Here is a 16231-nt window from a genome sequence, read left to right as displayed (position 1 = left end):
TACTTTTGATTACATACAAAACCAGAAATGTATTACTCCGTAATATCTTTTATTGTACTCCGTAGTATTTAAGTTTACATCTTTATAATATATACACCATACTTTGTACTAAAATGAAATTTATAGTTTCTAACATTTTTCTTTTGAATCAATCATAAACTCATGGGGAAGGAATGTAAGAAGATGTAAAGTTTTATTCATACCTTAGATATTTTACTCAAATCCCCTAGTTCACATAGTCTCTAGTACGGACTAATAAAAAAAATACTAAGCCTACTATTTAGAAATTTCGAATTAATTCAAAATCAACAAACCCAAATTCAAATTTGATCAATCTAGATTGTAGTTAAATTGAATTGGATTTAAACTCACTAAAAAAAAAACCTGAATTTGTTTACTTTTAAACTAATCAAGACGTCTTTCGAAGAAAAAAAAAAAAAAAACTAATCAAGATATTTAAACAAAGTTCTTTTCCTCCAAAGTCAAGCTAAGCTAATTGACAACACATGAGCCTAATAATATTGTGTAATTTTTTTCTCATTAAAATTTTTATCACCGCATTAATTTGTTAAATTATTTCAAAACAAAAGAAGCACAACATATTTGAGTTCAATAGCTTAAAATTATGATTGCACGAAAATTAGAGTGCTACTCTCATCAAAATGATTAAGCAAAAAGGGGAAGCTGACAAAAACTAGTCCACTAATTAAATTATGGTATGCCCCATCGTCCCCAATTCCCCACGCGCATCACATACAATACAATATCTCTATGTCCCTTTATTGGGTGCTTGCCAACCCCCTTTTTTTTTTGGTCTAAAATGGAAAATATTGAACGTAAATCATTCGAATTACTTAATGGCTCTTTTTCTAGATGATACTCCCTCCGTCCCTAATTGTTTGCTCCAAATTATAAATCTACTTTATTAAGGCTTTGGGCAAAAAAATGGTGCACATGGGTTGACACAAATATCAATGAGGAGAGAGATAGAGAGAGTGCATGTGGAAAAACATGTCAAAAGTAGTATGGGGCAATTTTTTAGGGACACCTTAAAAAGGAAAGTGGAGCAAACAATTAGGGACAGAGAGAGTATTATTAGAATGCTATTTCATTCATAACTATCTTAACACTTCTTTCTAAAATTAAATGAAATGTTTTTGAATCTTCAAAAGACAATTTTGAAAGTTTATAATATGTTAATGGGTCTCTTATTTGGAGAAAAGGATAAAAGGTATTCACAATTAAAAGGTATTCACAATTTTGAAATGTTTTTTTTCTTTTTTTTCCCTCCAATTCCAACTCCCCCTATTTTTGTCCCCTTTATTTCTCCTTCCTTGATATTGAAAAACCAATAATCAATGTTGACAAAAAAAAAGTAGTATAATCAAAAAGGGGTTTTTACCTCAGCTGATTCGACTTCCCTTCAATTTTAATGGGAAGGACTGGATTATTCATACTTAGGGTCTGTTCTCATACGTTGAAATTTAGTTCAGTTCAGTTTAGCTCAGTTCAGTTCAGCTCCTAATTTCCTTCTCTTATAAAATATTCAGTTCAGTTCAGTTCAGCTCAGTTCTATTCAGTTCAGTTCAGCTCAATTCAGTCAATGAGAACACGCCCTTAGTTGATGTTTATTGAAATTTATGGTTAGCAAGAGAAGAGAGGAAGAAGAAAAAAGAGGGAAAGAAATGGGGGGAGTTGGAATTGGAGGGAAAAAGGGGGAAAGGGAGAAAAAAAAAAAAAAAGCAAAAATAAAAATAAAATAAAACGTGTTGGACGTGTGGCTGTAATTGCCATAAAATAAAATCCATTGAAAGAATCTGGTCAAGGGTCACTCCTTATAACCTAAGTGTGATATAAGAACTTTTTGCTACTTTTTTTTTTTTTTTTTAATATAAGGACATTTACCATAAAATCGATCATTTAGAAAGACCTTTCTAATAAATTTTCCTAAAAAAAATATGGGAAGTGATATTTCAATTCCTTAGAATTACAAGTTAGGTGTGTTGTTTGGTTGACAAAAGTTTAGCCTGGTGAAATGGGGAAAGTGGAACTTACTAGGAATTTACGTACACTTCCCACATAAATGTAGAAATCTTTGTTAACTAATTCCCCTTATGTAGCTAGGTAGAAATTCTTATAGAAAGTAACTTCTCTTGTTGTTAACCAAACAATCTTAAAATTTCCATGAGTTTGATTATGGAAATTTAATTCTTATAAATTTGCAATTTATAAAAGTTATACTTTCCATATGAACCAAACGAAATCATAGACTGTCGTATTTCTAGATGCATGTTAGAAGGCAAATAACATATTTTCCAAACAGTCAAGACAGGCAAAGAAGATGTAGTTATTATATTTGGAACAAAGGGGTCACAAATTCTTAAATGAACGTGGTTCACACTAATCTATTGTGGACCACTAGTATTAGAGAAAATATAGTTCTTTTATTAATAAAAAAAATCACTATAATAAAAACAAGGTCACTATGTTGAAATAAAAGTCATTTTGGTAATATATATAAGCTATAAGAGGTTAATTTTTGTAATGAAATATTTTATATGCTGGTTAATATGAATCATAAAGGTCACTATGTTCAAATTAGGGTCATAACATCGTATTCAAATTCACAATAATATTAAAAGTTATACAAGTTTTAATAAAGGTTACTATGTTAAAAATAAGGTTACTATGTTAACAATAAGGGTCACTATGTTCAATATGATGTCAGTTGCGTGTGTATAAATCTCGAGTCCATAATAACATTATTGTGGATCAAGTCCACGCAAGTCTTTCTGCAAAGGGCTATTAAATCCCTTAGTTTGTAATACTTTGTTTATGTCTTTAAAACTTTTGTCGGAATGAGAAAAATGAAAATAGCATAGTAAGCATCTAAGCATAACCAAGTACTAATAACATATTTTTTTTCCCAGTTTTTTCACTATATATCCCTAAAAATTTCAAATTCACCATATATCCATGAATTATTACAAAAATACACCATATACCCCTATTGACAACAAGATGAGTAGAATTTGGCTAATTATTCATTGAAACCACTTTAGACCTCTCCCTCCATCCTTGAAACCACTCATCTCCATTTTCCAACCTCTGAAACCACTCTAAATCTCCATAATTATATCCGTATGATCGATTTTGAGGATAAAAATAGGAAATTTGGGTGGTTATGGAGGTGGGGAAAAGGAATGTGGATGATTTCGGGGGTAGGGGAATGTATTTAAGGTGGTTTCGGGTCATTATTAACCTCAATGACTGACGAAATTAACAATCATTAGTCATCAAGGGTGTATGATGTATTTTTGTGAAAACTCGGGGGTATATGATGAATTTTTAAAAGTTTATTAATATATGGTGAATAAACAAAAAACTCAGGAGTATATTAGTATATGGTGAAAAATAAGGGTGAGCATAACATGGTACCTGTTAAAATACCTAGAACTGGAACCGTAATCTTTTGCAACAATTTCCTTAAATGGGGAACCGGATCCGAATTCCTGGAAATTGTGAATCGAAACCTGTAGGTTCCGGTTCCAATTCAGGGTACCCTATCTTATAATATATTTAATACTTCGTGTTTTTTTTTTTTTTTTTTTTTTTTTTTTTCAGATTTTCGTATAAAATACTAGATGGTTACTAGTTTATAATGTTTATAACTCGCAAATAAAACAAACTAATAGTAATTGTTGAAAAAATTTGATACATATAATAAGGCAAATGCTAACGAACGCCTTGGGGGCGTTGGATAAGCTAGTTAAAAGTAGAAAGATTAAATTAAAATTAACATTAATTACACCGATCGACGCGTGATTTTGTCATGCTTTCCCAAATTAATACCACTTTAGGTAAGATTTTAAATGCTTATCCAACGCCCCGGGGCGTTCGTTAACAAGATCCTATTTATAATTGTAATTTTGATATTTATTAATTTTAAAAAATAGTATAAAATTGGTGTAAAATTTGAACTTAAGTGATACTTTTATCAGGTTAAAGGGTACCCTGTAGGTTTCGATTCCAAAAAATTGATAACCTGAATCAGAACAAGTTACAACAGGTTCTCCATTTTGCTACTCGAAAACAGAACCTATATCCGAAATCGAAACTTGTTGTACAGGTTCTTTAGGAACCTATTCTTTAGGAACCTAACAGGTTCCACTTCCAAATCAAGGTACCCTAATTTTTTGCTCACCCCTACTGGTTGATGTGTAATGTTGTTATGCATTCCTAATTCCTATATAAATATCCCAAAAATATTGAATTGAAAAATTAAAGGATACTTTAGGTAGTTAATTGAATAAAAAAAAAGGAATATTTTTTCTTTTTATTGTGTCTAAAAAAGATAAAATATAAAAAAAGGAATATTTTTTCTTTTTATTGTGTTTAAAAAGAAAATTGAGAATATCATTAAGGGATAGAGAAAGCACTTTTTTTATAAAAAAAATAAAAGTTAAAAATAATATCTAACACTCATTAGCAAAATCCATATATTAAATACTCCACAAATTTTTATATGTGGCTGGCCACACGGTGTGGCCAGCCACAATTTTTATTTTTTATTTGTTTTTTTAAATACTACAACTCTTCTCTCTCCTTTTTTCTTAGCTTCTTCTCCAAGCCAAATCATACATCACCAACAACAATATCTCTACTCCACCCATTTCTCTCTCCTCTTTTCTTAGCTTTTTTTTTTTCAAGTCAAATCACACATCACCAATAACCATATCTCTACTCTACCCATTTTCTCTCTCCTCTTTGCTAAATTGCTGCAATTTAAAGCCCAAAATTGTAGAAATTGGGTGTCAAATTGTTGTAAAAAATTGTGATTAATTATCCTTAAGATCATCAACAACATTTGAACTAGTGAAATCGATGAGAATCAAAGAAATTTGAGCTCGTTTTCTTCGTGGAATCTTAATTAGATCAAACATTCTACGTCAAAAATTATAGGGTGTTACTAGTTTGGTCAGGGGTTACTTGTAGGGTGTTACTGGTTTGGTCAGGGTTTACATGTAGGGTGTTACTGGTTTGGTCAGGGGTTACTTGTAGGGTGTTACTGGTTTTGATCAGGGGTTACTTGTAGGGTGTTACTGGTTTTGATCAGGGGTTAGGTTACTTGTAGGGTGTTACTGGTTTGGTCAGGGGTTACTTGTAGAGTGTTACTGGTTTTGGTCAAGGGTTACTTGTAAGGTGTTACTGGTTTGGTCAGGGTTCACTTAGCTTGTAGGATGTTACTAGTTTTGGTTAGGGGTTACTTGTAGTGTGTTACTGGTTTGGTATGGAGCCTACAAGCAACCCTTGAATAAGTAACAAGTCATCATTGAATAAGTATTTCATACAAGTAACCTGTGAAGTAACTCAAATAAGTAACCCTTGAATAAGTAACTCATACAAGTAATAACCCTTGAATTAACTCATATAAGTAACCCCTGAATTAAAAAAAAAAAAAAAAGAGTAACCCTTGAAAAAAAATACAACTAACTCCTGAAAAAAAATACAAGTAACACCTGAAAATACAAGTAACCTTTGAATAAGTAATCCATACAAGTAACCTCTGGAAAAAAAAAAAAAAAAAAAAAAAAAAAAAAAAAAAAAAAAAAGTAACTACAAAATAAATAAATAAATAAATAAACAAGTAACCCCTGAAAATACAAGTAACCCTTGAATAAGTAATCTATACAAGTAACCCCTTAAAAAAAATACAAGTAACTCCTAAAAAAAAAATACAAGTAACCCCTGAAAAAAAAAATACAAGTAACCCCTGAAAAAAAAAATACAAGTAACTCCTGGAAAAAAAAAATACAAGTAACCCCTGAAAAATACAAGTAACCCTGACAAAACCAGTAACCCCGTTATGCGCGTGAATAGTAACCCCATTATATGCACGTCAGACTCCGTTATTTTTACTGACTTGGCAGCAGGCCACACGGTGTGGCCTGCTGCACCAAAAAAGCTCTGTAAATACTCATATATCTCAAGACCTTCTAAAATTAAGAGAAAAATTTTAACCATTTGAGCTATGATAGAGAAAGCACTTTTTTAAAAAAAATAAAATAAAATTAATTAATATCTAACACTCATTAACAAAATCCATGTATTAAATACTCATATATCCGGAAAATTTTTACCATTTAAGCTATCCTTTAATTTCATGCATATCATTATACACGATTACAATATTAAAAGTAGAAGAAGCCAAGAACATGCTACTCCGTTTTGTTAGCTAGAGAGTTTGGGTTTGATTTTTCTTCCTCAAATTGAAATGAAAATCCTAAAGTGGTTGGTCGACTCCATACCGCAATTTAGGTGGGCAGTGGTCAAATAATGGCACAGAAATCTAACCATAATGACAGACAAAGATAATCAATGTGGACACTTCGGAACGTAACAACTGCCCCAATTCTTTTGGGTGTACCACACTACACTGCACTATCCAGTATCCACTATACTTTACCCATTCTTTGCATTTTCTAAACTACCCCCAACCCACTGTAGTTAATTATAATTTTGTTACAATTAAGACTTAATTAAGGAAAGGGCATACCAATTTTGACTTTCGAGTTTATTTTCCCCAAAGTCTCCCCCCTAAAATATACGGAATTTTATGATCCATTATGTTCACGTTCTTTTCACGTAGGGCAAACCGAACTCATGGATAACCGAACCATCCGATTCATTTAAATAAATGAAAATCCGACAAAATACGGATTTTATATGGATGATATATGGATCGGGTGACGGATCGGGTCAAATTCGGATGGAGCTTCATACATCCATCACCTGACCCATCCATCCATCTGCTTATATTTTGTACAAAGTTACGAATGTTTTTTTTACCTTTTTGTAATACAACATAAGTATGTACTTTATATATACTACTCGGAGTAGTAATATAAGTTAGTCTTTGTATAATAGTGTGAATGTTCGAAAATTTAAAGATTTTGTCAACTGTATACGGAGTATCAAATTCTTAGTTTATGTATATTCGTACTATAAATAAAGGGTGGTGTGTTTTATTTCAACTGTAATTCACCCTATCCACCGATTCATCCACGGATGATGGATAGGTTGGATGCGAATGAAGAATTAAATGGTGATGGAAGAGTTGGATAATGGATGGATCATTGACGGATAGAGGTGGATTGAGCTCCACCAGATCCACCTCTGATCCATTGCCAACCTTATTTACACATTATTTTCCCCAAGTCTCCCCCCTAAAACAAAGGGAGTAAATAAGATTTTATAGAGTTAAATACGTTGACATAAGAGCAATCATGTTTAAATTGGTTTAAATATAAGTTAATAATGGTTACCCAAGTTCAATTTACAATTTACAATTTACAATTTACTTAATTCTAGCTAATTTATCTGCAGAAGATATGAAACTAGACATGAGTGGCAAATATGCCAAACCATTTTTAATTCTAATGACTTTTATACTCACTTATATATTATACATAAACGGATCCAAAGTTTAAGATAGGTTAAGCATAAATGTAACAAATTATTAATTGTGTGAAGATCATATTCAGAGATTTGGTAGTAGTGCCCCTTTACAGCTTACCGGTATTGTTTGAATTTGGGACAAACTAACAATTGAAGATCTTAGTAATTAATTAAATATTTTAATAAGGTAATGGTGGTGGATAGATAATGGTGGTTTCCACAACGGATTCCCTCATCCCAAGCCTAGTCTATGGGTTTAAAAAATTTCTTTGACTATCTCCTTTAATTAACCATTTGTCAAAAATATATTTGTCATATTGTCCGATCCCTTCAACGCTCGAACCATATACAAAGACAATTTCTTTCTTAACAACTTAAAATAGAATATGTGACTATAATTACATGCGTACAAAGAGCGCTGCGCAGTAATATAGTGCAATGAAGAAGGAATAATTGGGATACAAACGTAATAAACCATAGACATAGCAGTTAGCAGACTTAGTAACATCAATAAACCAGGGTGGGTCAATAAATATGAATTAATGACATTATCCCTAATTCCCTATCCATAATAAAGGGCCATAGCTTACAACGTGATATTTGTCAAAGGAAAATGTCAAAAAGATTTGGGAAACCTGTGAATTTAACACTCAAATCTGACCTTTATAATTGAAACTTTCTCAACCAGTTGAGTTCACTTTGCAGAGACACAAATCGCAAAAGTCAAGAGCCGCTATCAGCTGCAATACACTCTGAAAAAATGGCTGGTTTTGCTGTCATTTTGCTTCTCTTTCATTGTCTGCTTCTCTCTCAACATTCCTATTCACTCCCCTTGTGTACAGACTTCAGTAAGCCTTTTCACTCTCCTCCTGTATATGTGTGTATGTGCGCGAGTGCGTATCTTCGTTTTGATTGCAGAAATCTTGAATTTTTCTTATTGAAACAGGGGCACCCGCAAAATTAAAGACACCTTTGGAATTCTGTCCTTACAATGGAACTGCATGCTGTGATTCAACCAAAGACCTTCAGCTGCAGAAACAATTTGAAGCTATGAATATCTCTGATACTTCCTGCGCTTCACTTCTGAAATCAATTCTGTGCGCTGTAAGCTCTCAAAGCCATTTAAAATAATAATAATAAAAATAGTATAAGAAAATGAATTTGTAGCAATACAAAATTTCTTGTTTACCAAACAAATCTATAACTTTACATGGTAGTATTTGCATAAAAATGCTGTCACTTATGCCTAAGAGGAAGTTCAGCTAAAAGCCGTCGAAAATCAATGTTTTTGGTCATTTGCAGACATGTGATCCCTTTGCAGCAGAGCTTTTCAAGGCCAAAGCAGGGAACCAGAAGCAGCAGAAACCAGTTCCAGGTCTTTGCAACTCAACTGATTCAGGAAAATCACATTCATCAAAGCAATCAACAAGCAGCTTCTGTTCAACTGTATGGAACACATGCAAGGATATATCTATCTTGAAATCACCCTTTGCACCTTCGTTACAAGGCGGAGCAAAAGGACCAGCACCAATTGCATCAAACTTATCTACACTGGCTGATCTTTGGCAGTCGGAAAAAACATTTTGTGATGTTTTTGGCGCTTCTCCAGACAATGATTCTGTGTGCTTTGCTGGCGAGCCTGTCAAACTAAACAATAACAGTTCAGAGACTGATGTTCCTCCAAAAGGGCTATGTTTAGAGAAGATTGACGCTGGAAGTTATATCAGTATGGCTCCTCACCCTGACGGATCTAATCGTGCCTTCTTTTCTAATCTGCCTGGAAAAATCTGGCTGGCAACAATTCCTGAGCAAGACTCTGTAGAAAAGTTAGACCTTGACGAATCAGACCCATTCGTGGATTTAACCGATCAAGTTCTCTTTGACACTATATTTGGAATGCTAGGAATGGCATTCCACCCAGATTTTGCTCATAATGGACGCTTCTTTGCTTCCTACAACTGTGATCGGCTAAAGTCACCCGAATGTGCTGGAAGGTGTGCATGTAACTCTGATGTTGATTGTGACCCATCCAAATTTAACACTTCAGGTAGCTCTACACCTTGTCAATATCAAAGCGTTATTGCAGAATACACAGCAAATGGATCTTCATCAAACCCTTCATCGGTAATTATCTCTACGATCATTTGAGTATTCAATCCAACCAGTTTCTGCGGTTTTATTTCCTGTCAATGATAGTTTTTCCTTCACAGATGCAAAGTGGCCAACCAACAGAAGTACGGAGGATTTTCACAATGGGTTTGCCATTCACAAACAATCATGGAGGCCAAATTCTATTTGGACCAGAAGATGGGTACATGTATGTCATGATGGGAGATGGTGGAGGAAGAGGTGATCCCTATCACTTTTCTCAGAACAAGAAATCCATACTAGGGAAGATTCTAAGACTTGACATAGATAAAATTCCAAGTAAGCATCTTCAACATTTTAAGACCATAAGTGTCTTATGTTACTTCTTCATATAAAGATGAGAAAGTTCTCAGGCCACTATCTTCTGATGTACAGGTGAAAAACAAATAGATGACCTTGGTCTCTGGGGTAACTATTCCATACCACAGGACAATCCATATTCAGGAGACAAGAATTCAGCACCAGAAATCTGGGCTATGGGGCTCAGGAATCCCTGGCGCTGCAGCTTTGATGCAGATAGGCCTTCCTACTTTGTCTGTGGAGATGTCGGCCAGGTTCAAATTATAGCTTGAAAAACACTAAACTTGATGTATAAGCACTCCACTCTAATTAACAACATACCACTCATATGGCAGGATCAATATGAAGAGATTGATTTAATTACCAAAGGTGGAAACTATGGATGGAGTATATATGAGGGCCCCATTCCTTATAGTTCTGGAAATGAAACAAAAAATTCGTCAGCTACCCAAAATCTGATTTTGCCAGTAGCAGGTTACACTCATTCACAAATCAACAAGAAAACTGGATCAGCTGCAATGTCTGGCGGGTTTTTCTATCGCTCTGAGACTGATCCATGCATGTCTGGCTGGTGAGTAAACACTTAATGAGCAGCCATCACTAACAAATAAAATAAAAATGCTATAATCATGCTCACTGAGTCACAATTGTTGGATGATTCAGGTACCTGTATGGGGATTTATATGCAAGCAATATATGGGCAGCTACCGAGAATCCAGAAAATAGTGGGAATTTTAGCACAGCAGCAATGCCATTTAGTTGTGCCAAAGATTCACCTCTTCAGTGCAGCACTGCTCCAGGAACTACACTGCCAGCTCTGGGATACATATATTCATTCGCACAGGACAACAGGAAAGATGTCCTCATTCTAGCCAGCACTGGGGTTTATAGAGTTGTTCGCCCAAGCCGTTGCGACTATGCTTGCTCAAAGGAGATTGCAAGGCCTGCCACTGGTCCAACTCCAAGTCCATCATCCCCTTCAAGTAGAGCTCATTTTATTGCACCTCTTGGAAATTGGCTCCCCTTTCTTCTCTGTTTCCTGATTTTAGAGCATTTGTATAACTGACACAACTGAAGCCGCATTTATCATTATGAGCAGTGTTTCATTCAGTTTCAACTAGGATAGTCGTATAGATAAAGTTCTTTGTATCTGAAAGAATTGAAAAAAAAATTATTTTGACAAATCTAAATGAAGTCCACCAAAAAACAGATAACAGCAGCTCACCGCTAAGCTGTGAACTTCTACTGAATATTTGAAAGATAACAAGCAGCCAACAGAATAATTGCACCATTCAAACAGCAGAACATTGTTGGGAATGGGGATGATGCTAGACAGTATATAACGCCACTAGTCCCTAATTCTGCAGTTACTTGAAAACAGTAGCTATGAAAACATTTAATTATACAAGTACAACAAAATATAATCATTATCACACTTCTAGAGTTCTAGATCAAAGCCAAAAAAGTCTCATAATTAAAAAAAGCCCGTGAATATGAAAATCTTGAAACTCCTAACATCATCAATATAACATATATTTTACCTTTGCCTTCCAGTCCATGGCAGCTGGTAGCAAGAACTAAGGCCTGGAGAATGTTGTCATGGGATGTTTATATGCACGCTCACAAAAATCTAATTACTCATCTAGTATCATTATCTTCATTGACCTTATCAATAACAAATCTCTCTATAACTTCATCACAAATCTCAATAGCATTTTCAAGGTTCTCTTCATCGAAGTTCTTGTCCAGAAAAAAGTATAATATTTCTTGATTCGCTATGAACCCTTTTCTCCTCATCTCATCAAAGAGTACCTTTGCTTCCCCATACTTTTTCTTTTTAAGAAGCCCCTTGATAAAAGCATTATAAGCGCTGTCAGTGAGATCAAACCCTTTTGCAACCATTTCCTTGTGCAAATACCACGCTTCTTTCATATTCCTTGCTTTACTGTGCCCCTTGATTAATATATTATAAGTGTTGTTGTCTGGCATTACATTAAAAGCACACATCTCCCTGTAAATTTTAGTTGTGCTATGCATGTTGCTTCTAATGCTATACTGCTTCATAAGAGAATTATAGGTTGTGGCATTTGGCATTATTCCCTTCTCCAACATCCATTTTAGCAGCCTTTCACCATCTTCCAACATCCCTGACGTGCAGAACCCATTCATCAACACATTAAATGTAACAACAGTAGGCTGATGTCCTCGATCCAGCATTCTCCTCAGAAGCTCATGTGCCTTAGAAATTTCTCCCGACTTACAGTGAGCATCCATCAAAGTAGTATAAGTGATGGTATCAGGATGACATCCAGTCACCTCCATGTCTTCCATCAGTTTTATTGCTTGATTTATATTTCCTGTTTTACAGAGACCATTAATGAGTACATTATATGTGCACTGGTTAAGTTGTAGACCCTTGGCAGACATTTCATGCAAAAGTTCATTTGCTGTATCTACCTCTCCTTGTTTACATAGGCCATCTGCAAGGGCAGTATATGTGACAACATTAGGGGTCACCCCCTTCTCAACCATCTCATTGTGCCAAAAAAAGGCTTCTTTCAGCTTACCAGCCTTGCAATAACCATCTACAAGTGTTGTATAAGTGATTTCATCTGGTGCTAATCCACTGTTAAGCATTTCATGGAAGAGCTTCTCTGCTTCTTTCATGTTTCCACTTTGACAAAGCCCACATATAATAGTTGAATATGCAATAATATCAGGGATGATTTTCACTCTTTGCATTTCCTTGAAAAGCTTGATAGCGGAACTAATATTACCGGACTTACAAAAACCATCAATAATTGTCGTGTAAACTACATTATCTGGCGGTATATTAAGAGCAATCATTTCTCTCAGAACCCTTTCTGCATCTGCTACCTTACTATACTTGCACATAAGAACAATAATGCTATTAAATGTAAATGCATTTGGCTTCAATCCCTTCATTCTCATTTCATTAACCAGCCTCATCACCTTATCTAATTCACCAACATGACAGTATCCATTAATGACAATACTATAACTCACAACATCAAGCGGACAGCCTCTTAACTCCATCTGCAGCAGTAGATGGTGCGCTTCTCTAATTTTCCCTAACTGACAAAGAATGTGTAATATTATGTTATATGAACCAGTATCCCAACAAATTCCTGCTTCAAGGAACTCCTGAAAAACCTCAAAAGTGTCCCTTTTCTTGTCTGATTGGCTGGAAAGATTAGCAAGAAGCAATTGACAGGATTCAGCAGAGATCACCAAACCAAAATTCAACATCCTTCCAAAAAGTCTCCTTGCCTCTATCAAATACCCAACTTGAACAAGCACCTCAAAGAATAAATCAAATACACATGGATTTGAACCCCAATCCTTGTAAGTGTAGATCAATTTTTCAACAAAACTAGAAAAAGAATAGGCAACATCAATATATGGCTTAGACCAGAAATCATATATAAGACTGTGAACTATGTTCAAATCTTTTGAAGCAACAGCAATATGTATGACAATACTCCGAAGTTCCAATGATGGTTCTCTATGAAGACATGCCCATTCATAGAAGTTATATACCAGCTCAGTATCATTCTTGATGTTCATTAGAACCCAAATGAGATGGTCAGGCTTGAATTTTGACTCGAAGGGTCTAAGAGCATGCCTTAACGTCTCAAAACGCCGTTGCTTTATGGTACTTGAAATATTCTGCACAAGTTCAGAGTCTCTGATTGTTGGCTTTCTGGGTGAGTAATCCGGAAATGCTCTTGCATCAGTAGAGTAAAAAGTGCTGTGCTTTTCTCCCAAATATCTGTCCTTAAATGGGATAAGCAGAAACCGACCCAAGTGTAAACTCTGGGGTATGAGTTTAGAACAACCATTGATTAAGGAGATGACACCAATATTCATTTCTGTGAGAGAAACCCATCAAAGTGGATTCCGAAAAGATATGGTTAACGAAACAGAAACACAGGTCCATGTAGATTTCTCAAGTTGATAAGGCATTAATATGAGCCCATTGCCTGCAGACCATAAACAAGAGTTATAATCATAATCACCATATGATTCTTAATTACATATAATAGTTGCCTTCTGTTACAAGTGATTTAAACTAGGAAACAATATATCGCCCCAATTAAACTTCAATTTCAGGACATATCGAGAACAAGAATTCATTCTAATAAATAAAGCCAAAAATCCCCTTAAAAATAATACTACATTTTCACTTGGGCATTTCATCAAACAGTTGGTGACCATTAACAAATTTGATTACTAGTTAACCCAGAACTACAAGCATAAAACAGCAATTTAAACCAATGTGAAATGGGAAATCATTGATAATGCATAAGATTCAATTAATAATACCAAAGAGCATTGTTCTCATTGTTTCACATTCATTCAAATGCAATTTTTCTCTACTATTTCAGAGTATGAAAAAACATTAAAAAGATGATATTAGAGAAATTTTGAAGAGAGAAGAATGAGAGTGTTTACCTTAGCTGCGAAGAAACAATGAAGACATTCCAGATTAACAGGGAATTATGAGTGGGGAAGAGAGAGAAAGTTGGAGTGATATGGTGGGAGGAAGACGACGGAGAAATTGCGCTGCTGCTTAAGAAAAAGAAAGGCGGGTAGAAAACTAGAATTGGAGTTATGCGTTTTGGGCTTTTAACCTTTATAGTTTTCTATTTGGGCCAAAGTACACTAAAATGGTCACTCTTACTATTTTGTCCGTCTTTTAATAAGTGTTACACTTTGATCGGTATATAGTTTTAGACAATTTTATTGACTTGATTAAAATATGAGTTAAGTGGGTTAGTTGAAGCATTATAGAATTGTAACAGATATATAGTGGGTTTAATAGTTTATTGAAAATTAATGAATGTGATAGGAAAGAAATAAAAAAAAAAATAGTCGTGGGTTTGGGTGAGGGCCATGAGAAGAGATAGATAAGTATTTAGATATAGTTTTTTGTCAAAAATGAAATAAAACACTTATTAAAACACGACTGTATTTGATAAGTGTAACACTTATTAAAACACGAAGGGAGTAGAAATATTTCGTAAGACTCTCTAGTTTATGCAACTTTCCCTACACCCCCATCTAATAGAGTCGTTTTTACTTTGCCCCTTGGCATTTTTTTTTTTAATTCTCTTCTTTTCATTTTTACTTTTTATTCAAGCCACTGCATAAAAATTTTCTCTCTCCTATTATTTTTTCAATTTTCTCTCTCTTCGCTACAAGAAAACTGATCAAAGAGGGCGATTTTATTCTGACAAAGAGGGCGAAAATTTTAATGAAGAAGGTTATTATTTTTGAAGAAACAAGTAAGTCTAATTTAGTAATTTAAATTTGAAGAAGAAAGCTTATGAAATGTATAATGAATACGCAGGGCCGTCCCATACATTTCGGAGGCCCTTTTCTAATCTTTAAATTGGGCCCTAATCTATAAATATAAAAATTGAGCGTAAATGTAATTTTAATTATCAAAACACTTCTTAAAAAATCATTATATATTACCCAAAAAACTACCTTTTTTTTTTGTTTTTATTTTTTTTTTGTTTTGTAAATAACATCTCATTACACATTCATATTGATATCAACCTTCTAGGGAGTACTTCCTTCAAAAAAAAAAAAAATTAAATTTCAACTTTTTGCTTAGAAAAAGCCATCCTTCAAAGTGATACACCAAATTTTCATATTGTATATTAATTTCATTTTTTTTTTGGGAAATTCCTATTGGTACCACTCAGGTTTTGACTTTTCCCAGCGGTACCACATTTTTTTTTTTTTACTTCCTGGTGGTACACCCCAGTTTATGACTTCTTAACAACCGTGATTAGTCTGTTAATAAACCGTTAATAACTTAGTAATTCTAGGTTAAAAGCTGAGATTAGGTTACTAAAGTTGGAAAAGACTAATATGCCCCCTTTTAATCCTTCCCTCCATCACCCATAATTAAACCCCTTCCCCTTCCATTTATGTCGATTTGACACAAACCAAACTCAACTTTCAAATTTCATCTCTCTCTCCTCTGCTCTCTATTGAATTCACCAAGTAATCCTAGGGTTTTGCAAGGGAAATTCGCTAATTTCGTTGGTCTACAAAGCCATTAGAGGATAATCTTGCATAATTCAGGTACTTTAGCACTACTGCTGTTCATTAATGCATGATTTGGTGCAATTGTTTGATGTTCTGTTTTTCTATGCGTTTTGAGGTTTAATTCATGATTTAAATGTTGTATATTTGTGCGATTTTAGGGTTCTTTCATGTTATTAGGTGCGTGATTATGTGTGTTCAATTATTTATGTAGATTATGGATTTAATTTGGATGAAATGGCAT

The 16231-nt window shown here is 34.2% G+C and overlaps 2 protein-coding genes across 2 annotated transcripts; one reads left to right on the top strand and one right to left on the bottom strand.

The window, feature by feature from the left end:
- Window positions 1–8172: 8172 nt before the first annotated feature.
- On the top strand, window positions 8173–11096 carry LOC145642265 (HIPL1 protein-like). Its single transcript, XM_081693388.1, has 7 exons — window positions 8173–8306; window positions 8405–8562; window positions 8761–9582; window positions 9669–9885; window positions 9982–10160; window positions 10242–10477; window positions 10570–11096. Exons 1-7 carry the CDS (start codon window positions 8219–8221, stop codon window positions 10970–10972), a joined length of 2103 nt encoding a protein of 700 aa, XP_081549514.1. The 5' UTR covers window positions 8173–8218; the 3' UTR covers window positions 10973–11096.
- LOC145642255 (uncharacterized) lies at window positions 10920–14519 on the bottom strand. The gene is made up of 3 exons (XM_081693376.1): window positions 14383–14519; window positions 11448–13910; window positions 10920–11056 (listed from the first exon to the last, which is right to left on the bottom strand). Exon 2 carries the CDS (start codon window positions 13795–13797, stop codon window positions 11545–11547), a length of 2253 nt encoding a protein of 750 aa, XP_081549502.1. The 5' UTR covers window positions 13798–13910; window positions 14383–14519; the 3' UTR covers window positions 10920–11056; window positions 11448–11544.
- Between the last annotated feature and the right edge of the window lie 1712 nt (window positions 14520–16231).

Source organism: Chenopodium album, chromosome 1 (assembly GCF_948465745.1).
Source record: "Chenopodium album chromosome 1, dcCheAlbu1.1, whole genome shotgun sequence".
NCBI classification, from domain to species: Eukaryota; Viridiplantae; Streptophyta; class Magnoliopsida; order Caryophyllales; family Amaranthaceae; genus Chenopodium; species Chenopodium album.
Note: the sequence above shows the minus strand (reverse complement) of the source record. Positions and strands in the feature narration are given on the sequence as shown.

Coding starts and splice junctions, on each gene's coding strand:
- LOC145642265 (XM_081693388.1), top strand. CDS start 8,219: ATGGCTGGTTTTGCTGTCATTTTGCTTCTCTTTCATTGTCTGCTTCTC. Junction 8,563..8,760: donor TGAAATCAATTCTGTGCGCT/GTAAGCTCTCAA, acceptor GGTCATTTGCAG/ACATGTGATCCCTTTGCAGC. Junction 9,583..9,668: donor CTTCATCAAACCCTTCATCG/GTAATTATCTCT, acceptor TTTCCTTCACAG/ATGCAAAGTGGCCAACCAAC.
- LOC145642255 (XM_081693376.1), bottom strand. CDS start 13,797: ATGAATATTGGTGTCATCTCCTTAATCAATGGTTGTTCTAAACTCATA.